This window comes from Delphinapterus leucas, chromosome 1 (assembly GCF_059928025.1).
Source record: "Delphinapterus leucas isolate spDelLeu-1000000601 "Yukka" chromosome 1, BTC_Dleu_Yukka2, whole genome shotgun sequence".
NCBI classification, from domain to species: domain Eukaryota; kingdom Metazoa; phylum Chordata; class Mammalia; order Artiodactyla; family Monodontidae; genus Delphinapterus; species Delphinapterus leucas.
The window spans coordinates 155,907,077-155,931,605 of record NC_143129.1 but is presented as its reverse complement, the minus strand read 5'-3'; the positions used below and the strand labels follow the sequence as shown (position 1 = coordinate 155,931,605).

Genomic DNA, 24,529 nt, shown 5'->3' with positions numbered 1-24,529 from the left:
AGCCCCCCTTATCACAGATCCATTACACAATCACATTCAGCAATAAATTGCATATCTACCATGTGCCAGGTACTGTAGGTAGATACTGAAGCTACAAAATAAGACACAGGTCCTATCCTTAGGGTCCATATTGCCTGATGGGGGAAGATAAACAGTTAAACAAGGGAGTACTGGATACTATGGGAGCACAAAGGAGGGGTTCTGGTCTCGGCTAATGAACCAAAAAATATTCTTAAAGGAAGTGACAAATTAAATGGAGTCCTAAAGTATGAGAATTTAAGGGCCAAGGAAAAAGATGGGAGAATAGTTTTCAGGGGAGATAGACATGTGCAAGAAAAAGCCGATTTGTTTGAGCAGCTAAAAGTGACCTCAATGCTGCTATAGCCTAGAGTGTGAAGAGAGGAAATGAGGAAGGAGATGATGAGAATGAGGAGGTAGTCAGGGACCTGACCATGAAGGAACATGAATGTCTGCACTAGGGAGTTTGGACAATAAGAAACTCCTTCAGGGTTTAGTAACATGGGAGAGACACAAACAGATTTGTGCTTTAGGAAAATCACTCTGCCTGCTGCATGGAAAGTAGATGGTTGGTACCAGAATGAAGGTAGCAAGACCAGTTAGGAGGCTGTTATTGTAATGGTGTTTGTGAGGATGGAGACAAGTGGATGGAATTGAGAGGAGACAGAGAACAGGACTCAGGGATTAATGAGTATAGGAAGTGAGGAAGAAGGTACTATAGGCAGAGGTTTGAGTATGAGAACAGGTTGAGGAAGACTTAATTTTCTGGTTTGATGGTGTCAAACCAGAGAGAGGAGTTCAGCTTTTGAGACAGTGACTTCGGAGTGTCTTTGGAACAGCCATGTGTGGATGTTCAACAAACAGTTGGATTTATGGGTTTGGAGGCCTGGGCTGGAGATAAATTTGAGAATCATCAATAAGTAGATGGTAAGATGGATAAGATGTTCCCATATGTTGGTTGATAGAAACACTCAAAGACAGAAACCTAAGGTAAACCTCTCTATGTGGACAAAAGGAGTGCTCCCAACAGGAAACTGGGACAAAACAGCCAGGGAAGTAGGAGAAAAGTCAGGAGAGTGTGTGTTACAGAATCCAGGCTAAAGAGCATTTCAAGAAGAAAGGAGTAGTCAAGAGTGTCAGGTACTGCCAATGAGTCAAACAAAATAATGGATAAAAAGTGACTGCTGAATTTAGCAACAAGAAGGTGGTTGGAGTCTTTAAGAAGAGTAGTTCCAATGAAGGGCAGAAAACAGATTGTTTCCTAGATCCCATCCCATGGGATGGTGAATGGGAGTGAATTGAGGAGGGCGTGAGAGATGAGGATGTGAAAATGGTGAGTGTAGGTAACGCTTTCCAAAAAGTTTGATTGTGAAGAGGAGAAAAGATTATGGAGCCAAGCTAAGAGGAAATTTGTGTATGTTTAAATACTGGTGGGAAAGAGTCCCCAAATGGGCAGGTTTAGGACTCAGAAAATCAGAAAACAGCTAGCCTTAGTCAGGAGGTAGGCCACTTTGTCCATTGTATCAGGAGGAAGAAAGGGAGGATGGACAGAGATCCAAATGGGTTTTTAACTTGACAGGAAACCAAAGGACTTGTTCAATGGTTTTTATGTCCTCTGTGAAGCAGGAAGCAAAGTCATCTGCTGAAAGTTGGAGAGGAATAGAAATATCAGAGTTTGCAAGAGAGTGAAAAAGTTTGAAATAATCACTGTGGAGAAAGGAAAAGAAATCTGACTGGGGAGAGCAGGAATGGAAAGGAAAGCTGACTGTGGAGGGTCCAGTCAAAGCCAGAGACCCTGAATTTATGTTTAGCAACATTTAGTATAGACATGAGAAGACAGTTGAATTTATCCGGGGTTGAGGTTCTGCCACAAAAATGGAGTGGAAGGACAATGGGGCAAGAGAATTGAATATTTTATTTGGACAGTGATTAAAATAATGAACTCTATAGACTCTGCGTTGGATAAAGGAGCTGGACAAGGAATTTAAGGTATTTATGATTGCAGTGAGCCAAATTATGTAAAAAGGAAAAGCTGGAATCCAAATGTCTAATTCTAGTATTTCAGAAGAGAAGCAGTTATTGATGATACAACCCTTAGTGTGGTTATGCAAGTAGTTGGCAAAGTGGGAGAGATGACAAGGTAACTGGAAATAAGGAGACTGAGGAAGTGAGATGTCAAGGCATTGATGGGTGATCTATATGGACCTTGGAATCTTCCAGGATAATGGCAGGACTTGGGGTGAAGAAGATGCCAGAATACCATGAGCCAGAATCTTCAACTGAAGAGAAGTAGGAAGTGTCACAGCACACCTAGCATGGTCCTGTGCACATAGAAGCTGCTCGAGAAGCCAAATTGCTTGATTCTTGTAATACATCTCCTCTACTAGATTTTAAGCTCCTTAAGGTAATGGACTATGTCTTGTTTTTCTGCTGTTTATAGTGCTTTTGTTATAGAGAAATGGAATCTTAGAACAGGAGGGGCCTGCAGGAGATCGTCTGAACTAGTGGTTTTCAAACTTCTACCTTCTAAACTTTGAGCTCTCTGGGGAGGGGAGCTCAGAAACTACCTTGGGAGATGAGGGGAGCCCGATGAGTGGGACTCTGAGCCTTCTGCTCCCATTTCAGCCGAAGATCCACTCTTAGCTGTTTCATATGTGGAGCTCTATGTAAGATTTTACTTCGAGAAAGTGTCCACAGCTGAGATAAATTTGAGAACCACTTTATTTAGCTAAGTCTTCTCTTTCCACAGAAGAGGTCTCAGACCAAGAGAACAAAAATGACTCTTTCACTCACAGCCATTCACTTAGCAAGTTATTGGCAGGACTGGGTGAGGTCCCAAGTCTCCTGAGTCAGGAGAAGTTACTACTTTATCTGCTTTGGAAAGGGCATAGTCACAAATATCCCAATGGCCAGAAGGTGCTGGAACACTTGGTTTCTAAGTCAGTTGTGAAAAAGAGCTTTATGCAGTTAAAAAATTGCTCAGGACTTTAGTCTCAGTATATGCATAACATGGGGGTAGGATGGGAGGGAGAATGAAGCCCCAGTCTGTCTTGTTCTGGACTGTCTCCAGCATATAGAATAATACCTGACACATAGTAGATACTCAAAAATTTTTCAATGAATGGAATTCCCACTATGTACTTGAGGCTGAAGCCAGAGTTGGACTTCCAGTGGCAGCCCCAAACTTACAGAGCTTAGCTGAACTCAGCCTGGGTTTGCTGTATTAGGAAGCTCGGGCCAGAACAGCTGGCAGCTTCCCCTTGATGTTAATGCCCTAATGAGCTTTATTTTTTTCTAATATGCTCTCATTTACCATCTCATTGCATCCTTACTATCTTTATCAAGAATTGTTTGATGAATGTTCAAGTTGATTTTCATTTCCAGTTCAATTTGACAGTGAGTTTATATCCATTTCACAAACGTATTTTTCCTCTTCCTCTAAAGTATTCCTTCCCCAGCCCAATCCATTTAGTGAATAGCCCCTCCATTCACACAGTTGATTAAGCCAAAACTAGGCATCATCATTGGTTCCTCCCCACTTCTAACCCATCAACAACTCCTGTCAGTTCTACCATGAAAATATAAAATATTTAATCTGTCTATTTCTATCTATATCTCCACTGCCACTACCCTACTCCATGACACTGGTATCATTCACTGGGACTATCACAATATCTTCCTAACTGGCTTCCCTGCTTCTATACCTCTTTCCCAGTCCATTCTCTGTAGAACAGCCAAAGTGGTCTTTGAAGAATGCAAATTGAATAATATTACTCCCTTTCTTAAAAACCTCTCAATGGGAGACCTTCAAGATGGCAGAAGAGTAAGACGTGGAGATCACCTTCCTCCTCACAAATATATCAAAAATACATCTACATGTGGAACAACTCCTACAGAACACCTACTGAATGCTGGCAGAAGACCTCAGACTTCCCAAAAGGCAAGAAACTCCCCCACGTACCTGGGTAGGGCAAAAGAAAAAAGAAAAAACAGAGACAAAAGAATAGGGACGGGACCTGCACCTCTGGGAGGGAGCTGTGAAGGAGGAAGAGTTTCCACACACTAGGAAACCCCTTCACTGGTGGAGACGGGGTAGGGGGAGTGGCAGGGGGGAAGCTTCAGAGCCACGGAGGAGAGCGCAGCAACAGGGGTGCAGAGGGCAAAGCAGAGAGATTCCCACACGGAGGATCGGTGCCGACCAGCACTCACTGGCCGGAGAGGCTTGTCTGCTCACCCGCCAGGGCAGGCAGGAGGTGGGAGCTGAGGCTCACGCTTTGGAGGTCAGACCCCAGGGAGAGGACTGGGGTTGGCGGCATGAACACAGCCTGAAGGGGGCTAGTGCACCACGGCTAGCCAGGAGGGAGTCCGGGAAAAAGCCTGGACCTGCCCAAGAGGCAAGAGACCATTGTTTCGGGGCGTGCGAGGAGAGGGGATTCAGAACACCGCCTAAACGAGCTCCAGAGACAGGTGCGAGCCGTGGCTATCAGCGCCGACAGCAGAGATAGGCATGAAACACTAAGGCTGCTGCTGCAGCCACCAAGAAGCCTGTGTGCGAGCACAGGTCACTGTCTACACTGCCCCTCCCGGGAGCCTGTGCAGCCCGCTACTGCCAGGGTCCCGTGATCCAGGGACAACTTCCCCGGGAGAACTCACGGCACGCCTCAGGCTGGTGCAACGTCACGCCAGCCTCTGCCGCTGCAGGCTCGCCCTGCACTCCGTACCCCTCCCTCCCCCCGGCCTGAGTGAGCCAGAGCCCCCTAATCAGCTGCCCCTTTAACCCCGTCCCCTCTGAGCGAAGAACAGACGCCCTCAGGTGACCTACACGCAGAGGTGGGGCCAAATCCAAAGCTGAGCCCCGGGAGCTGTGCGAACAAAGAAGAGAAAGGGAAATCTCTCCCAGCAGCCTCAGAAACGGCGGATTAAATCTCCACAATCAACTTGATATACCCTGCATCTGTGGAATACCTGAATAGACAACGAATCATCCCAAAATTGAGGTGGTGGACTTTGGCAGCAATGATATATATACTTTTTTTTTTTCCTTTTTCTCTTTTTGTGAGTGTGTATGTGTATGCTTCTTTGTGTGGTTTTGTCTGTATAGCTTTGCTTTTACCATTTGTCCTAGGGTTCTGTCTGTCTGGTTTTTTCCTTTTGGGTTTTTTTTTTTAGTATAGTTCTTAGCACTTGATTTCATTGGTGGATTTGTTTTTTAGTTTGTTGCTCTCTTCTCTCTTTTTTTTTTTTCTTTTTTGTATTACTCTTTAATTTTTAATAATTATTTTTATTTTTAATTTTAATAACTTTATTTTATTTTTTATTTATTTATTTCTTTTTCCCTTTTCATCTGAGCTGTGTGGCTGACAGGGTCCTGGGGCTCCAAGTGAGTGTCAGGCCTGTGCCTCTGAGGTGGGAGAGCCGAGTATAGAACATTTGTCCACCAGAGACCTCCCAGCTCCACGTAATACCAAACAGTGAATGCTGTTCCAGAGATCTCCATCTCAGCGCTAAGACCCACCTCCACTCAACCACCAGCAAGTCACAGTGCTGGACACCCTATGCCAAACAACTAGCAAGACAGGAACACAACGGCACCCATTAGCAGAGAGGCTACCTAAAATCATAATAAGGTCACAGACACCCCAAAACACACCACCAGACAGGGACCTGCCCACCAGAAACACAAGATCCAGCCTCATCCACCAGAACATAGGTACTAGTCCCCTCCATCAGGAAGCCTACACAACACACTGAACCAACGGTAGCCACTGGTGACAGACACCAAAAACAACAGGAACTACGAACCTGCAGCCTGTGAAAAGGAGACCCCAAACACAGTAAGCTAAGCAAAATGAGAACACAGAGAAACACACAGCAGATGAAGGAGCAAGGTAAAAACCCACCAGACCTAACAAATGAAGAGGAAATAGGCATTCTACCTGAAAAAGAATTCATAATAATGATAGTAAAGATGATCCAAAATCTTGGAAATAGAATGGAGAAAATACAAGAAACATTTAAAAGGACCTAGAAGAACTAAAGAGCAAACAAACAATGATGAACAACACAATAAATGAAATTAAAAATTCTCTAGAAGGAATCAATAGCAGAATAACTGAGGTGAAGAACGGATAAGTGACCTGGAAGGTAAAATAGTGGAAATAACTACTGCAGAGTAGAATAAAGAAAAAAGAATGAAGAGAATTGAGGACAGTCTCGGGGACCTCTTGGACAGCATTAAATGCACCAACATTCGACTTATAGGGGTACCAGAAGAAGAAGAGAAAAAGAAAAGGACTGAGAAAATATTTGAAGAGATTATAGTTGAATACTTCCCTAATATGGGAAAGGAAATAGTTAATCAAGTCGAGGAAGCACAGAGAGTCCCATGCCAGACCAATCCAAGGAGAAACACGCCAAGACACATATTAATCAAACTACCAAAAATTAAATACAAAGAAACAATTTCAAAAGCAGCAAGGGAAAAGCAACATATAACATACAAGGGAATCCCCATGAGGTTAACAGCTGATCTTTCAACAGAAACTCTGCAAGCCAGAAGGGAGTGGCAGGACATATTTAAAGTGATGAAAGGGAAGAACCTACAAGAAAGATTATTCTACCCAGCCAGGATCTCATTCAGATTTGACAGAGAAATTAAAATCTTTACAGACAAGCAAAAGCTAAGAAAATTCAGCACTACCAAACCAGCTCTACAACAAATGCTAAAGGAACTTCTCAAGGCAGGAAACACAAGAGAAGGAAAAGACCTACAATAACAAACCCAAAACAATTAAGAAAATGGTAATAGGAACATACATATTGATAATTACCTTAAATGTAAATGGATTAAATGCTCCAACCAAAAGACGTAGACTGGCTGAATGGATACCAAAAAAGACCCGTATATATGCTGTCTACAAGAGACCCACTTCAGACCTAGGGACTCATACAGACTGAAAGTGAGGGGTTGGAAAAAGATATACCATGCAAATGCAAATTAAAAGAAAGCTGGAGTAGCAATTCTCATATCAGACAAAATAGACTTTAAAATAAAGACTATTACAAGAGACAAAGAAGGACACTACATAATGATCAAGGGCTCAATCCAAAAGAAGATATAACAATTGTAAATATTTATGCAGCCAACATAGGAGAACCTCAGTACATAAGGCAAATGCTAACAGCCATAAAAGGGGAAATCAACAGTAACACAATCATAGGAGGGGACTTTAACACCCCACTTTCACCAATGGACAGATCATCCAAAATGAAAATAAATAAGGAAACACAAGCTTTAAATGACAAATTAAACAAGATGGACTTAATTGATATTTATAGGACATTCCATCCAAAAACAACAGAAAGGGCTTCCCTGGTGGTGCAGTGGTTAAGAATATGCCTGCCAATGCAGGAGACATGGTTTCGAGCCCTGGTCTGGGAAGATCCCATATGCTGCAGAGCAACTAAGCCTGTGCGCCACAACTACTGAGCCTGCTCTCTAGAGCCTTCGAGCCACAGCAACTGAAGCCCGCGAGCCTAGAGCCCATGCTCTGCAACAAGAGAAGCCACCACGATAAGAGAAGTCACTGCAATGAGAAGCCCGTGCACCACAACAAACAGTGGCCCCCGATCACCGCAATGAGAGTAAGTCTGTGCACAGCAATGAAGACCCAACACAGCCAAAAATAAATAAATAAATTTATTTTAAAAAAACCAAAAACAAAAACAACAGAATACACTTTCTTCTCAAGTTCTCATGGAACATTCTCCAGGATAAGTCATATCTTGGGTCACAAATCAAGCCTTGGTAAATTTAAGAAAATTGAAATCATATCAAGTATCTTTTCTGACCACAAGGCTATGAGACTAGATATCAATTACAGGAAAAAAATCTGTAAAAATTACAAACACATGGAGGCTAAACAATACACTACTTAATAACCAAGAGATCACTGAAGAAATCAAAGGGGAAATCAAGAAATACCTAGAAACAAATGACAATGAAAGCACGATGACCCAAAACCTATGGGATGCAGCAAAAGCAGTTCTAAGAGGGAAGTTTATAGCAATACAGTCCTACCCCAAGAAACAAGAAACATCTCAAGTAAACAACCTAACTTTACACCTAAGGCAGTTAGAGAAAGAAGAACAAAAATCCCCAAAGTTAGCAGAAGGAAAGAAATCATAAAGACAGAGCAGAAACAAATGAAAAAGAAATGAAGAAAATGATAGCAAACATCACTAAAACTAAAAGGTGGTTCTTTGAGAAGATAAACAAAATTGATAAACCATTAGCCAGACTCATCAAGAAAAAAAGGAAGACTCAAATCAATAGAATTAGAAATGAAAAAGGAGAGTATAAACTGACACTGCAGAAATACAAAAGATCATGAGAGATTACTACAAGCAACTATATGCCAATAAAATGGACAACCTAGAAGAAATGGACAAATTCTTAGAGAAGCGCAACCTTCCAAGACTGAACCAGGAAGAAATAGAAAATATAAACAGACCAATCACAAGCACTGAAATTCAGACTGTGATTAAAATCTTCCACAAACAGAAGCCCAGGATCAGATGGCTTCACAGGTGAATTGTATCAAACAGTTATAGAAGCGCTAACACCTATTCTTCTCAAACCTTCCAAAATATAGCAGAGGGAGGAACACTCCCAAACTCATTCTACGAGACCACCATCACCCTGATACCAAAACCAGACAAAGATTTCACAAAGAAAGAAAACTACAGGCCAATATCGCTGATGAACAGAGATGCAAAAATCCTGAACAAAATACTAGCAAACAGAATCCAACAGCACATTAAAAGGATCATACACCATGATCAAGTGGGGTTTATTCCAGGAATGCAAGGATTCTTCAATATACACAAATCAATCAATGTGATACACCATATTAACAAATTGAAGCCTAAAAATCATATGATCATCTCAATAGATGCAGAAAAAGCTTTCAACAAAATTCAACAGCCATTTATCATAAAACCCCTCCAGAAAGTAGGCATAGAAGGAACTTACCTTAACATAATAAAGGCCATATATGACAAACCCACAGCCAACATCATTCTCAATGGTGAAAAACTGAAACCATTTCCACTAAGATCAGGAACAAGACAAGTTTGCCCACTCTCACCACGATTATTCAATAGGTTTGGAAGTTTTAGCCACAGCAATTAGAGAAGAAAAAGAAATCCAAATCGGAAAAGAAGAAGTAAAGCTGTCACTGTTTGCAGATAACATACTATATAGAGAGAATCCTAAAGACGCTACCAGAAAACTACTAGAGCTATTCAATGAATTTGCTAAAGTAGCAGCGTACAAAATTAATGCATAGAAATCTGTTGCACTCCTATACACTAATGATGAAAAATCTGAAAGAGAAATTAAGGAAACACTCCCATTTACCATTGCAACAAAAAGAATAAAATACCTAGGAATAAACCTACCTAAGAAGACAAAAGACCTGTATGCAGAAAACTATAAGACACTGATGAAAGAAATTAAAGATGATACAAACAGATGGAGAGATATACCATGTTCTTGGATTGGAAGAAAAAACATTGTGAAAATGACTATATTACCCAAAGCAATCTACAGATTCAATGCAATCCCTATCAAACTACCAATGGCATTTATCACAGAACTAGAACAAAAAATTTCACAATTTGTATGGAAACACAAAAGACCCCAAATAGACAAAGCAATCTTGAGAAAGAAAAACGGAGCTGGAGGTATCAGGCTCCCTGACTTCAGGCTATACTCCAAAGCTACAGTAATCAAGACAGTATGATACTGGCACAAAAACAGAAATAAAAACAGAAATATAGATCAGTGGAACAGGATATAAACATATGGTCACCTTATTTTTGATAAAGGAGGCAAGAATATACAATGGAGAAAAGACAGCCTCTTCAATAAGTGGTGCTGGGAAAACTGGACAGCTACATGTAAAAGAATGAATTTAGAACACTCCCTAACACCACACAGAAAAATAAACTCAAATGGGTTAAAGACCTAAATGTAAGGCCAGACACTATAAAACTCTTAGAGGAAAACATAGGCAGAACAGTCTATGACATAAATCACAGCAAGATCCTTTTTGACCCACCTCATAGAGAAATAGAAATAAAAACAAAAATAAACAAATGAGACCTAATGAAACTTAAAGCTTTTGCATGGCAAAGGAAACCATAAACAACACGAAAAGACAACTCTCAGAATGGGAGAAAATATCTGCAAATGAAGCAACTAACAAAGATTAATCTCCAAAATTTAGACACAGCTCATGCAGCTCAATATCAAAAAAACAACCCAATCCAAAAATGGGCAGAAGACCTAAATAGACAACAGATATACAGATTGCCAACAAACACATGAAAGAATGCTCAATATCACTAATTATTACAGAAATGCAAATCAAAACTACAATGAAGTATCACCTCACACCAGTCAGAATGGCCATCATTAAAAAATCTACAAACAATAAATGCTGGAGAGGGTGTGGAGAAAATGGAACCCTCTTGCACTGTTGGTGGGAATGTAAATTGATACAGCCACTATGGAGAACAGTATGGAGGGTCCTTAAAAAACTGGAAATAGAACTACCATATGACCCAGCAATCCCACTATTGGGCATATACCCTGAGAAAACCATAATTCAAAAAGAGTCATGTACCCCAATGTTCATTGCAGCTCTGTTTACAATAGCCAGGACATGGAAGCAACCTAAGTGTCCATCGACAGATGAATGGATAAAGAAGATGTGGCACATATATCCAATAGAATGTTACTCAGCCATAAAAAGAAATGAAATTGAGTTATTTGTAGTGAGGTGGATGGACCTAGAGTCTGTCATACAGAGTGAAGTAAGTCAGAAAGAGAAAAACAAATACTGTATTGCTAACACATATATATGAAATCTAAAGAAAAAAAATGTTTATGAAGAACCTAGGGGCAGAACAGGAATAAAGACTCAGATATTGAGACTGGAGTTGAGGACATGGAGAGGGGGAAGGGTAAGCTGGGACAAAGTGAGAGAGTGGCATGGACTTTTACATACCAGCAAATGTAAAATAGATAGCTAGTAAGAAGCAGCCGCATAACGCAGGGAGATCAGCTCAGTACTTTGTGACCACCTAGAGGGGTGGGTTAGGGAGGGTGGGAGGGAGATGCAAGAGGGAGGAGATATGGGGATATATGTACATGTATAGCTGAATCACTTTTTTATAAAGCAGAAACTAACACACCATTGTAAAGCAATTATACTCCAATAAAGGTGTTAAAAAACAAAAAAACCTCTGAATGGCTTCTTATTGCACTTAAAATCCAAACCTTTACCATGACCTCTAAGGCCCTCTGCAACTTGGCCTCTGCCTGCCTCTCCAATTTCATCATTGTACCATTGATGTACAATGTCTTGTTTATCATGCAGTTTTTCAGATCCTCTAACCCTTCAAGCACTTTCCCTCTTTGGGAACTTTGTACTGAAAAGTTCCCTTGTCCAGGATGCTCCTCCGCCGGCTTTCCATGTGGCTAACTCCTTCCTACCTTTTCAGAGAGACAATCAGTAACTGCCACGTTAGGGAAAATCCTACATCCTGCTCTAGCATGTCACCTTGTTTAGAGGTGACTTATCATGATCTGTAATTATCTTGTTTACTTGTTTATTGTTTGTCCTCATATTCCTCCTCTGTGTGTTCTATGAGAGCATGGACCTGGCTGTCTTGGTCACCATTGAGTCCTTAGTGCATAGAACAGTGCTTGGCATGTAAGTGATATGTGGTAAATATTTGCTGAATTAATTAACATTTTTTTCCCTTTCCTCTCTGAAAACAGAGTTCTGTCACTAGCCACTCTTCTGTTCTACTAAGCTTTAGTTTTAATTGTACATTGTCCTTGTAGGTTATCAAAATGCCTTCACATTTTACTCCTTAAGATCCCAGAAATCTTACGAGTAGGGCAAGGCCACTTTACAAATGAAGAGACTGAGACTCTGAGAGATTTTGCCTTGTCAAACGTTGCATAAATAATAGGTGGAAGATCCAGGACGAGAACCCATGGCTTCAACTATTATAGTCTCTTTCTTGAATCTCTGTACAGGTTAAGACTGCTATGTATCTGGGTTACTAGAAAAGGAACGGAATAATCATGCTGCTAGGCACCTCCTACTAGTTGAAGACTGGTGACAATTACAAAATTATAGAATGATATAAAAATAACAGAAGGGGTGAGTTTCAGTCAGAACTCGGTAAATAAAGATTAAGAGCTATGTTAGAGGGGAGAAGAAATTTGAGAGTCATGGTGGGTTCTCTAGTCCATAAGGTGTAGGTATACTGACTGCAGGGCGTGTTCTCAGTTCCATGTTATTTTTGGCTGGTAGTCTACTTTTGCCCATGCAACTTTTACATTATTATTATTATTATCATCATATAAAATTAATAATAAAGTAATACATAGTTATATGTATTACTTTTAAAAATCTGTTCAGTTTGCCTTTGGTTTCTAAGTCACATTTTCTCTTATACCTTTTGAAAGGATAAAGCCTGTTCTTTTTGGAGAGCATTTATTTTAATGAATTTCATCCTAATATATTAAGATCACTTTAAATTAAATTACTACATTCTAAAGTATTGCTAATTCTCCTTAATTAACTAATTTATGTGAATGCAGTTCATTTATCCAGACCATTAGTAAAGATGTAAAATGGCATTAGCCCAGGATTATCCCCTGGAGAGCCCTGCTCATCATTCCCTCCAAGCCAAAGGAGACTCACTGACTGCCCTGCTCTAAATATGGGTTTACAGGTACATCTCATTTACCCACCTAAGAGGAGGACCGTTTAAACTTTAAACTATGGAAACATAATGAAGGCTACTTCTCTTCTCCTATGACTACATGGCCACTATGCAACTATAGGAGGAAATTATATTAGGTCTGGCTAAATTTACTCTTTATAAAGTAATTCAAATTGTGACAAATCAAGCACCTTCATAGATATTAAACTTACATGACCAGTTTATAGATTTTTCATTTTTTAAAGTAAACTTTTAATTTTTGATATAATTGTAGATTCACATGCAGTTATAAAAAATAACAGAGATCCCATGTATCATTTACTGGTTTTCCCCAATGGTAACCTCTTGTAAAACTGTAGTACAGTATCATAACCTGGATATTGACATGGACACAGTCAAGATACAGAACATTTCCATCACCACAAGGATTCCTCATGTTGCCCTTTTATAGCCACCCCCACTTCCTTCCCACTTCACCCCCTCCTTAACCCCTGGCGCCATTCTATTCTAACTAGTCTATTCTCCATTTCTAAACGTTTTTCATTTCAATGATGTTATATAAATGTATCCATACAATAAGTAACATTTTAGGGTTGACTTTTTTCACTTAACATAATTCTCTGGAGATTCATCTAGGTTATTATGAGTATCAGTAGTTGGATACTTTTCATTGCTGAGTAGTATTACATGGTATGGATATACCACAAGTTTTTTTTTAACCATTCATCCATTGAAGGATACCTGGGTTATTTCCAGTTCTGGCTATTATGAATAAAGCTGCTATAAATATTCAAGCTTTTATGTGAACATAATTATTCATTTACCTGGGATAAATCCCCAGGAGTGCAATTTTGGATAACCTGGTACTTGCATATTTAATTTTAGTTAGTTGTGTTTTGTTCTTTTTTTGAGAAATTGCCAAACTGTTTTCCAGAGTGACTATATCATTTTACATTCCCACCAGCAGTGTATGAGTGATCCAGTTTCTCTGTATCCTCACTAGCATTTGGTGTTATCGCTTTTAATATCTTTTGCCTATTTTCTAATTGGATTTGTTTTTTAATGTTAAATTTTGAGAGTTCTTTATAAAGTCTAGATACTTGTCCTTTGTCAGCTCTGTGACTTGCAAGTATTTTTCCCAGTCTATAGCTTGTCTTTTCATCCTCTTAACAAGGTTTTCTCAGAGCAAAAAAAAATTTAATTTTGATGAGGTATCAATTTTTCCTTTTATGGATCATACTTTTGATGTTAAATCTAAGAATTAGTTGCTCAACCTTAAATCTTGAATATTTTCTCCTATGTTTCATAGTTTTGCATTTAAGCCCATGATCTATTTTGAGTTAATTTTTGTATGCGGTGTGAAACTTAGATAGGATTCTCTTTTTTTGCCTATAAATATTCAATTGTTTTAGCATCATTTCTTGAAAAGGCTGTCTTTCTTCCATTGAATTGCTTTTGCACCTTTGACAAAAATGACTTAGGCATTGTGAGTTTCTGCTTCTGGGTTCTCTAATTCTATTCCATTGATCTATGTGTCTGTCCACTAATATCATACAATCTTGACTGCTGTAGCTGTATAATATAGTTTTGAAACTGGATAGACAGATTCCACTTTATTCTTTTTCAAAATTGTTTAGCTATCTAGTCCCTTTGCCTTTACATATAATGTTAGAATAATCTTGTCTGTAGCTACAAAAAATCTTGCTGGAATTTTGATACGAATTGTTTTAAATCTGTATATAAATTTAGGGAGAATTGACATCTTTTCCTATGTAGAATCCTCCAATCCATGGATACAGTATGTCCTACATTTATTTAGATATTCTTTTATTTCTTTCACCAGCATATTATAGTTTTCAGCAGACAAGACCTATACATGTTTTGTTGATATACACCTAAGTATTTCATTTTTCTGAGCAATTATAAATGGTATTGTATTTTAAATTTCAGTGTCTATGTGTTCATTGCTAATATACAGAAATATTATTTATCTTGCATCCTGTGACCTTTCTGAACTTGCTTATTTGTTCTAGGCTCTTTTTAATTTTTTTTAATGTTTCTTGGGATTTTCTACATAGACAATCATATCATCTGAAAATCATGCAATTTCAGATTCTTTCATCTTTTCCAATCTGTATGCCTTTTACTTCCTTTTTTGTCTAATTGCACTAGCTAGAACTTCCAGCAATATGTTGAATAAAACTAATGAATGTGAATATCTCTGTCCTGTTTCCAATCTTATCAGGAAGGCTTTCAGTTTTCACCATTAATACAATGTTAGCTGTTTGGTTTTTGTCAAATTGAAGAAGTTTCTCTCTATTTCTGTTTTTCTAAGGTTTTATCATAAATGAGTGTCACATTTTATCAAACGGTTTTTCAGTATCAACTGATATAGCTGATTTTCTATCTAGTTGTTCTATCAATTTTTGAGAGGGTTGTTGAAGTCTCCAACTGTAATTGTGGATTTATCTATTTCTCCTTTCAGTTATTCAGTTTTTACTCCAAATACTTTACAGCTCTGTTGTTTGGTGCATACACATTTAGGATTGCTATGTCTTCTTGGTGAATTGACCCTTTTATCATTATATAATGTCCCTCTCTTTTTCTTTCTTTTAATTTTATTTCTGAAGTCTACTTTATCAGATATTGATATAGATTCTCTTGCTTTCTTTTTATTAATATTTGCATGATATGTCTTTTTCATCCATTTTTGCCTTCAACCTGCTTATATTATTATATTTGAAATGAGTTTTTGTAAACGGCATCTAGTTAGGTCTTGTTTTTTAAGCCACTCTGCCAATCTCTGTCTTTTGATTGGTGTGTTTGGCCAAATTACCATTAATGTAATTATTGGTATATTAGAACTTAAGTTTTCTATTTTAAAAATATTTATTTATTTGGCTGCATCAGGTCTTAGTTGCGGCATGCGGGACCGTTGTTGCAGCATGTGGGATCTTTCGTTGCGGCACGTGGGCTTCTCTCTACTTGTGGTGTGTGGACTCTAGAGCTTGCAGCCTCAATAGCCCCGCAGCATATGGAATCTTAGTTCCCCAACCAGGGATCGCACCTGCATCCTCTGCATTGGAAAGTGGATTCTTAACCACTGGACCACCAGGGAAGTCCCAGTTTGCTATTTTTCCATTTCTGATTTTCTATTTGTTCTCTCTGTTATTTGTGTCTGTTTTCTGCCTTCCTGTGGGTTATATGAACACTTTCTAATAATTCCATTTTGGTTCTTCTATAATGTTTTTGAGTGTGCTTCTTTTTATAGCTTTACAGTCGTTGCTCTAGGCATTACTTTTTACACACACACACACACACACACACACACATTTTACCAGTTAGAATGAAATGTAGAAACCTTACCTCCCTTTATGTCTCTTTACCCTCCCCAATTTATAATACAGTTTGTCTTAAAATTTTTCTCTACACACATTTAGAACCACATCAAACAGTACTATATATATATATATATATATATATATTTTTTTTTTTTTTGGTGGTACACGGGCCTCTCACTGCTGTGGCCTCTCCCGTTGCGGAGCACAGGCTCCGGCTGTGCAGGCTCAGCGGCCATGGCTCACGGGCTCAGCTGCTCCACAGCATGTGGGATCTTCCTGGACCGGGGCACGAACCTGTGTCCCCTGCATCGGCAGGCGGACTCTCAACCACTGCGCCACCAGAGAAGCCCCAGACAGTACTATATTTTTGCTTCAACCATCATACAGAATTTAGGAAACTCAAAAGGAGAAGAAAAATGTATTTATCCAGATTTTTACTCTTTCTGTCCTTCCTTCCTTATGTTACAGTATGCCTCCTTTTATCATTTCCTATGTGTATAGAGAATTTCCTTTAGCTATTCTTTTAGAGTAGTTCTGCTAGTGGCAGATTCTCTTGATTTTTCTTCATCTGTGAACATCTTGATTTCCTCTTCATTCCTGAAGAATATTTTCACTGGGTATAGGACTCTGGATTGACAGTTCTTTTCTTTCAGCATATGAAAAATGTTATGCCACTTCCTTCTGATCTCTGTAGTTTCTGATGAGAAATCAGCTGTCATTTGAATTGTTTTTCCCTTTCTGTAATGTAGTGTTTCTCTCTTGTTGCTTTCAAGGTTTTTTTATTTGTCTTTAGTTTTCAGAAATTTGACTATGATGTTTTTTTTTTTTTTTATGATGTTTTTTGGTATGGCTTTCTTTAGGTTTATCCTATTTGGAGCTCACTCACCTTCTTGAATCTGTATGTTTATGTCTTTTGGGAAGGTTGTAGCCATTATTTCTTCATGTACTTTTTCTGTCCTGCCTATTCTCCTTTCCTTCCAGGATCCATAACAAAAGCACTAGATCTTTTATTATAGCCCCACAGTTCCCAGAGGCAGTGTTTTTTTGTTTTTTTTTCCTTTTTCCCAAGTCTATTTTCTCTCTGTTTTTCAGACTGGGTAATTTCTATTCTTCTGTCTTCAGGCTCACTGATTCTTTTCTCAGTCCCCTCAATTCTGCTGTAGATTCTATCCATTGAGTTTTAAAATTCTGGTTATTGTATTTTTCAATTCTAAAATTTCCATTTGGTTCTTTCTTATATCTTCTATTTCTTTGCTGAGACTTTCTAGTTCTGAGACTTTCTATTTTTTCATTTGTTTCAAATGTGTTCATAATTGCTCATTGAATTATTTTTATGATGTCTGATTTCAAATATTTGTTAAATAATTCTGTCATCATGATTTTGTCATCTAATTGTTGCCTTTTCTCATTCAAGTTGAGGTTCCTGGTTCTTGGTATGATGAGTAATTTTAGATTGAAATCTGAATATTTGGGGTATTATGTTATGAAACTCTTGGTCTTGTTTTAACCTTCTATTTAGCTGGCTTCTTGTGATACCACTCTGGCAGGGTATGTGGAGGGGGTTGCTGTCTACCCCAGCTTGGGGTAGAAGTCCAGGTTCCCCGCTCAGCATCCATGGACACCCAAGGAAAGAGGGGCTCCTCATTACTGCTGGTCATGGTGGGAGTTCCTACTCCCCACTAGGTCTCTGCTTGGACTGCTCTGACTGTGATGGTGAAGGATGCCTTGTTACTGCTCTCTACTTGGCCTCCATGATATCATGAGCAGGGCAGCAGTAAAAGTCCTGACTCTCCACTAGGCCTCCTCTGAAACTACCCCAGTAAAGAGAAGGGTATCTCCTTACTGCCAGGTGGGGGTGGAAGTCCAGACTCCCCATGTCTGGTACTGCCTGGCAGGGATAAAAGTCCCTCCTCCCCACTGGCCTCTGACACTACCCGCAGCAGGGGAGTTGTGCCTCATTTTCCTGGTGAAAGTGGAAGTGTGGGCTCCCAGCTTGACCTTTGCTGACATGAGTGGGGTGGAGCCACAGTTTTTTCTATGGCGTTTGGCTGGAATAAAGTGGATAATGTCTGAAAGTTTTCTTTCTTGCTTGGTTGTCCTTTTCTTGGTCCTCTGTATAGAGTAAAAAGCCTTTTGTCTATGCTTCTTGGTGTTGTCTAGGTTGCCAGCTTCTTCAGCTTTAAGTCTAGGATATATGAGGCTACAAGAAAACCTAGGAAACCACAACCATGTGGTTCTTCAGGTCCTGAGTTACCTAGCTGATCTGACTTCTTTCTACCTTTCAGAGTCTTCTTACGTTTGTTTTATATATAACGTTCAGGGTTTTTAGTTGTACTTGGTAGGAGAAATAGGGAAAAGTATGTCTACTTTATCTTCCTGAATGCAGAAGTCAGTTTTCCCATTTAAAAATAATAATAGGTGTATGTTTGCATTTTCCCAGTCTTCAAGTATATCTAGCTTCCATTGGGAGTAGGAAAAGGAAAAGAGTTTATGGAGGATGAAAAGAATCGTTATTTTATCAGAAATTTATTTTTAAAGCATTTTACTTTTTGTCTCATGTTTTTAATCATTTAAATATATTACCTCTAAAAAACTGCTGAGTTCAAAATAAAATATTTAATTCATTTTTATACAGTGTTAAAGGAATTTTAAAAGGGAAAAAACTCCATAGACACAATTTTTCCTGTGTACCTTTCCAGTTTTTTCTATATTTACATTTCCCATAGTATGTGTTATGTTTATACACATATATACATATATATTATTTATTGTTCCACCATCTTACTTTAATAAGTATTTAATGTTGATGAATAGTCTTCATACCACTTTCAAGTTGGTTTATCTTTAATCCTCTTAGCCATTTCTGTGTCTCCATTTAATCACTATTTTGAATACCATGGTTCTGAGCATTATTATACAATCAGCTTTTTTCTTCTTGTCAGTTATTTTATTTCAGTAAATTCATTGGTATGCAATTATTCAGTCAAAAGATCTGAACACTTTTATGGCTCTTCATCCGTATTGCCAAACTGCCTTCTTGAAGAATTTGAACACCAACTATAATTTGTGAAGCATCCTGTGCTAGGCCCCACAGTACCTGAAACAAATTTAAGATTAAGGGAATAAAAATAAAATAAGCATACTTGTGTTCACTCTACTTTTCATTCATACTCTCTAACTGTGAAAGGTACATTCCCTCCCCTTGGCTTCTATGGCTCACAGCCTTTTAGTTTTCCTCCTCCCTCTCTGGCTTCTGAGTCTCCTCTTCAGGCCTCTTCCCTCTGCTTGTTCCTCACAAGTCTTTAGACTTCTGTCCAGAATGATCCTCCTCCTCTTACTTTCCCGCTTCTCCCTGGCTCATCTTATCTAATCCTAAGGTTTCTGCTCACATTCCTCTGTATCTGTGTCTTCACCCCAGGCATGTCTCCAGTCTATACCTATATTCCCCCTTCTTGGGCTACCATCCACTTGCCCATTTGCCCCCGTCAGAAATCCAGGTGTCACTCATTATTCCTTTTTCTCCCTCACCTGCCACGTCCTGCAAATGACAGATCCTATCAATATTGTCTTCTAAATATCTCTAGAATCCATTCCTCCTTTCCATCCCCACCATCCTATTCTAGTCACTGTTGTTTAGTACGCAGATCACAACAATCTCTCAACTGGTTTCCCTGCCACACAGATTACAAATGATGTTTCTAAAGCACACTCTCTCTTTTGCCTCTGGGCTTTTACCCATCTTATTTATTAAGTCATCCAACAACCCACCCTCCAACATATACACACACAAGCAAGTATGCACACATCCCTACCTTTACGTTCGCCTAGCTTGTGCGTACTCATCCATCAGGCCTCAGATTACTTACTACTAACTTAATATAATCACTTGTTAACTTATCCTTATTTTTCACTAAATTGTAAGCTCCTTAGGGACAGGGATTATGTCCTATTGTAACCCTAGTGCCTGCCAAAGTGCCTGGTGCTTATTGAGTGATTTTTTAAAAATCTTTATAAGGTGTATCTGCCCAATGCCATACTAAAACTTGAAAAAGTGAAAAACTCACTTAAACTGGTTGTTTGTCTATACCTGTAGACAAAAATCTATGATGGGTCATTTCCCTGAATATGAGTAAAAATGATATGACTCATTTGTTTTTAAAGTTTATTTCCAAGAATAAGATAACTGCTCTGCTATAGAATTCAAGTTGAAAATCTTGCTCACAGCACTTTCTTTACTGGTAGATATTTTCCCTCCATATTCTGCTAGTATAATGAGCATTTTGATAGTCTTTTGTTATTATATTTGTGCTAAGTCCTGAATTAGGAGAAAGTAAGCAGAAGGAAATTCCAGAGGAGGCAGTAAAGGAGGGCACTTTTCCAAGAGAGGGACAGAAGGAGGAGGACTCGCAGCAGAAACAAGATATGAAAGGTGAAGAACAGCAGTTGACCTTGAAGCCTGAGGAAGTCGTGAGGCTCAGAGAAGGGCTGAGGTGTATGAATCAGAGCCTCCTTCAGTTTCAGAGCTCTGGGGATAGCTCAGATGACAGTAGCGTCCAGGTAGGTGTTATATAAACACGTGGTCTGACTGGCTCCATTTCCTCTGATCAGCTGTGGTTAGAGGCTTAATTTTTATATCACTATTAACGTATATTTGTTGAGCAATATCATAACCATGGCCCGAATGTTAATAAAGTAGCAATCAAAATCTCAGCTAAGCCCATCAGTTGATACATTTTATTATAAAGTGTTCTTAGGCTTCTTCTAGGCTCAGCAGGAAGGAATGCTGATTGATTGTCAGTGTCTGCCCTGGGCAGGTGGGACAGAGAATGGCGGGATTTGTGCCACATTTTCTGTTCCTGGTACCTAGCCTCAATATACAAAATACATTTTTTGCGGGGGAAAAGGCCGCAGACTTGGAATTGTTTTAAATATGGCTATTGCTATTTACTAGAAATGTGCCTGCAGGAGAAATAAAAGGAGTGACTACACCTCAGTTCTTTTACCTCAATTTTATTGGTTCCCTCTTGTACAAATTAAGATTTCCCTACACACACTTTTCTAGGAATTATTTTGAGATCCATAGAGGGAGGCTTTGTACTCATATGTAAACCACATTCAGAAGACTGATAATAGACATTTGAGAAGTGTACATTTAGAAAACAAGGAAGACTATTAGTAAAAGAAGTCAAAATATATTTGAAAAGAGGTTTGGATAGAGTGAAAACTAGGCAAGTCATAATAAACAAGGAAAATATATACCTGACAGGAGATTCAGATACATTGGAATGAGAAGGAAGTCACTGGATTTGTTCAGAAGACCAAAAGGAAGTATGACATCACATATTCAAAAAGAGGTTGATGTTACATATCCCAGGCAATCCCTTTATTGGGCAGTGGGCCAGTGTAGGAGGCTTGGGCAGAGGCTGAACACTGTGGTCACAAAGATGATAAAATCTTTGCTTATGAGCTTAAAGTAATCAGTGAACTTTTAGAATAATGAAATTTACAGTATAAGAAGTCACACCCTGGTTAATTTATTAATTTTCTCTAATTTACCCTTTCCCATTATTTGAAGAATCATTTCTCAGCACTTGGGGGGAGGTGAAAAACTATTAAATATATAAAAACTCTCTGGGAAATCTGGGAAAATAGCCATTTTGTGAAAGAACAAATGTATATACCACATAGCCAGTAATTTTTTTCCATAATAATGACTTTGAATTATTGAAAGAAGTGTGTTATTCTTATTCATTTATTCAACCAGTATTAATTATTAATTGAGTATCAATTTTTTTTTTTTTTTTGGCCATGCCACACAGCATGTGAGATCTTAGTTCCCCAACCAGGGATCTTAGTCCCTTGACCAGGGATCGAACCCATGCCCCCTGCAGTGGTAGCACAGAGTCCTAACCACTGGACCGCCAGGGAATTCCCATTAATTGTGTATCTATGATGTGCCAGGCCCTGTGTTAAGGTACATACAGCAGTAAATGAGGTAGACATGGGCCGCATGGGAAAAAATAACATATTTGTGTTATTTGGATTCACATTTCCCAAAACACTCACACACACTATTTCATTTACTTGTTTAAGCAAGCAAGGAAGAAAATACATTTTAGACAGATTTTTGTCTGCAGTGTGCTGTGCAGTGATAATTTCAGGACCTCTTTCTGTGTATAGGGTTCAAAACCTTCTGATAGCTATAGATTGTCCTACTTTTTAGTTCTTGTGTGTGTGTAGTTTTTAGTCTTCACCCCTGTTGTTGTCAGATTATGGTGCTAATACTTTGCTGCTTTCCATGTGTACTATGTCTTATTAATCTCATAATGTGCAAATTTAGGTAGCTATAGGCTGAGCCCAGACACCAAATTTTAAAGAATGCTCATAAATGGCAAATATATAGGGAAAAAACTGTGAGAGCCTCTATTATGAGTAACTATGTGAGCTATATTGTTCATATGTGTTTTGTGACATCATTTGTGGCTGCTGATGGCCTTTCGGGGCTTAATTTCTGCTGTTCAACAGTATTCCTGGTGAGGTTGCAGTAGCTGAGTTCTAGATATTATTTTCCCACTATTCTTGAAACATATTTGAACCACCATTAATTATCTTAATTTTATAGGTTGAAAATGTAGTTTCACATTTTTTTACTATGCTCTAGGCACTATACTTAATACTCTGTGTATATTAAGCAATACAATGAGGCAGAAATATTATTGTTGCCACTTTATAGATGAAGAAACTGAGGCTTTAGAGAGGTTAAATAATTGGCCTAGAATGACACTTTGTGGTGGAACCTGGTCTGTCTCCTTTACAGCCTGACCCTTTAACAGTTTTGTCATCTGCTTCCACTTGCTGAGAAGCTCAAAGAAAGCATATAGTCCTCACGTCAAGCTAATTTTCTAAGGAAGGCTGGCAAGCTGGCTCCCAAAAGCCCTCCCAGGGTGTCTGTCTTAGATTATCTTGGTGAATTTATCTGTGATTTGCCCTTAGGCTTGCAGTCTCCAAAACTTTGATGTAATGGCCCCCCCGCCCAAAATAGATCTGAGTCTTGGGAATACATTTACATTAAACCAAACTTTCAAGACTATTGGGTAAAATCAGAATATGTCAATTAGGTATTCTTCTGTAATAATGAATAAATATCACTTGAACATGTGTAGATGAACCGTGCATTTACCCATAGCGAGCTAACCAGGGATCTTAGATACTTGCAGCTCTTAAGACAAGCAAATTGGATCTAGATTGCCTTTCTGACTAAACCAAGACAGGAACTGAAGGGCTAACAGGACTTGGGGAATTCAGTGTGGCAGTTCTTTTATAAGCAAGATAAACTAGAATAATGACATGGGCTTTTCAGAACGTCATGAACAGGAAGCACACTGGACCAGGATTCAGGAAACAGACAGTATCTTATCTGTTGAACTGGAGAAGGTTGAATTCTTTGTCTACTCAGCATGGCTGTGTGTGCCTACCTTTCAGAAAATCTAAATAACTCCTCCTTTGGTCATGTGAGTTTTATTGTGCCAGAGAGACCTGGCAGAAGAGTGCGTTGTTGAGGAGTAACCGAAGGAGAATCATTGGGGAGTGAAAGGAAAGTGATGAGGAAACCTGGTAATTTAGTATCTCTCGCTAAATGTTCTCTTCCCTTTTGCCAACAGACATTATGCGCGCGTGCGCACACGCAACCCACATACACGTCCACACACTGCATCTTAATATGTTGACTCTTTGAACTCCCTATTTAAAGCACGTTTTGCTCTAAAACTGCCCACGCTTCTGTTCCACTTCATTAATATGAAAAATAAGAAAGTTAATTTTCTATGCTTAATTACTCTTGTTCACATAACTTCTTCAATATTTTCACTCTAATATAACAGGAGTTAAACTATATGAACATGTACAACTAGCCATACATGTAAAAGAGTAATTGGCTGTAGTTAAGCTGACTCCAAAAGCATTTACATGTGAATAATCACATTCTGACAGCTGGAACCCATGTTTTACCAACATTCTTTCAAATTGTCCATGTTCCCCTTGTAAAACATTTGCTTTAGAATCCATCATCTGGAGAAAAACGGAAATACCAGCAGCAAGAGGAGCTACAGCAACTTCGCCAGAATTTGCACCGGCTCCAGATTCTATGCAACTCAGCAGAAAAGGAGCTTCGATATGAGCGAGGAAAGAACTTGGACTTAAAGCAGCATAACAGCTTACTTCAGGAAGAAAGCATTAAGGTAACTCCAGTGGGCGTATCCTTCATTTAAGAGTCTCGATTGCTCAATTTACCCTGGGAATAAAGGAATCAGAATTCCTCAACTTGATACTTCACGACAGAGTCCCCAGATGGGTAAACAATG

The 24,529-nt window shown here is 38.9% G+C and overlaps 1 protein-coding gene across 1 annotated transcript in view; it reads left to right on the top strand.

The window, feature by feature from the left end:
* The window catches only part of CCDC30 (coiled-coil domain containing 30), a 154,363-nt gene that overhangs the window by 75,856 nt on the left and 53,978 nt on the right, over positions 1-24,529 (top strand). The window contains 2 exon segments of the mRNA XM_089894977.1: positions 20,483-20,726; positions 24,227-24,406. Coding sequence (XP_089751103.1) covers positions 20,483-20,726; positions 24,227-24,406 — 424 coding nt within the window.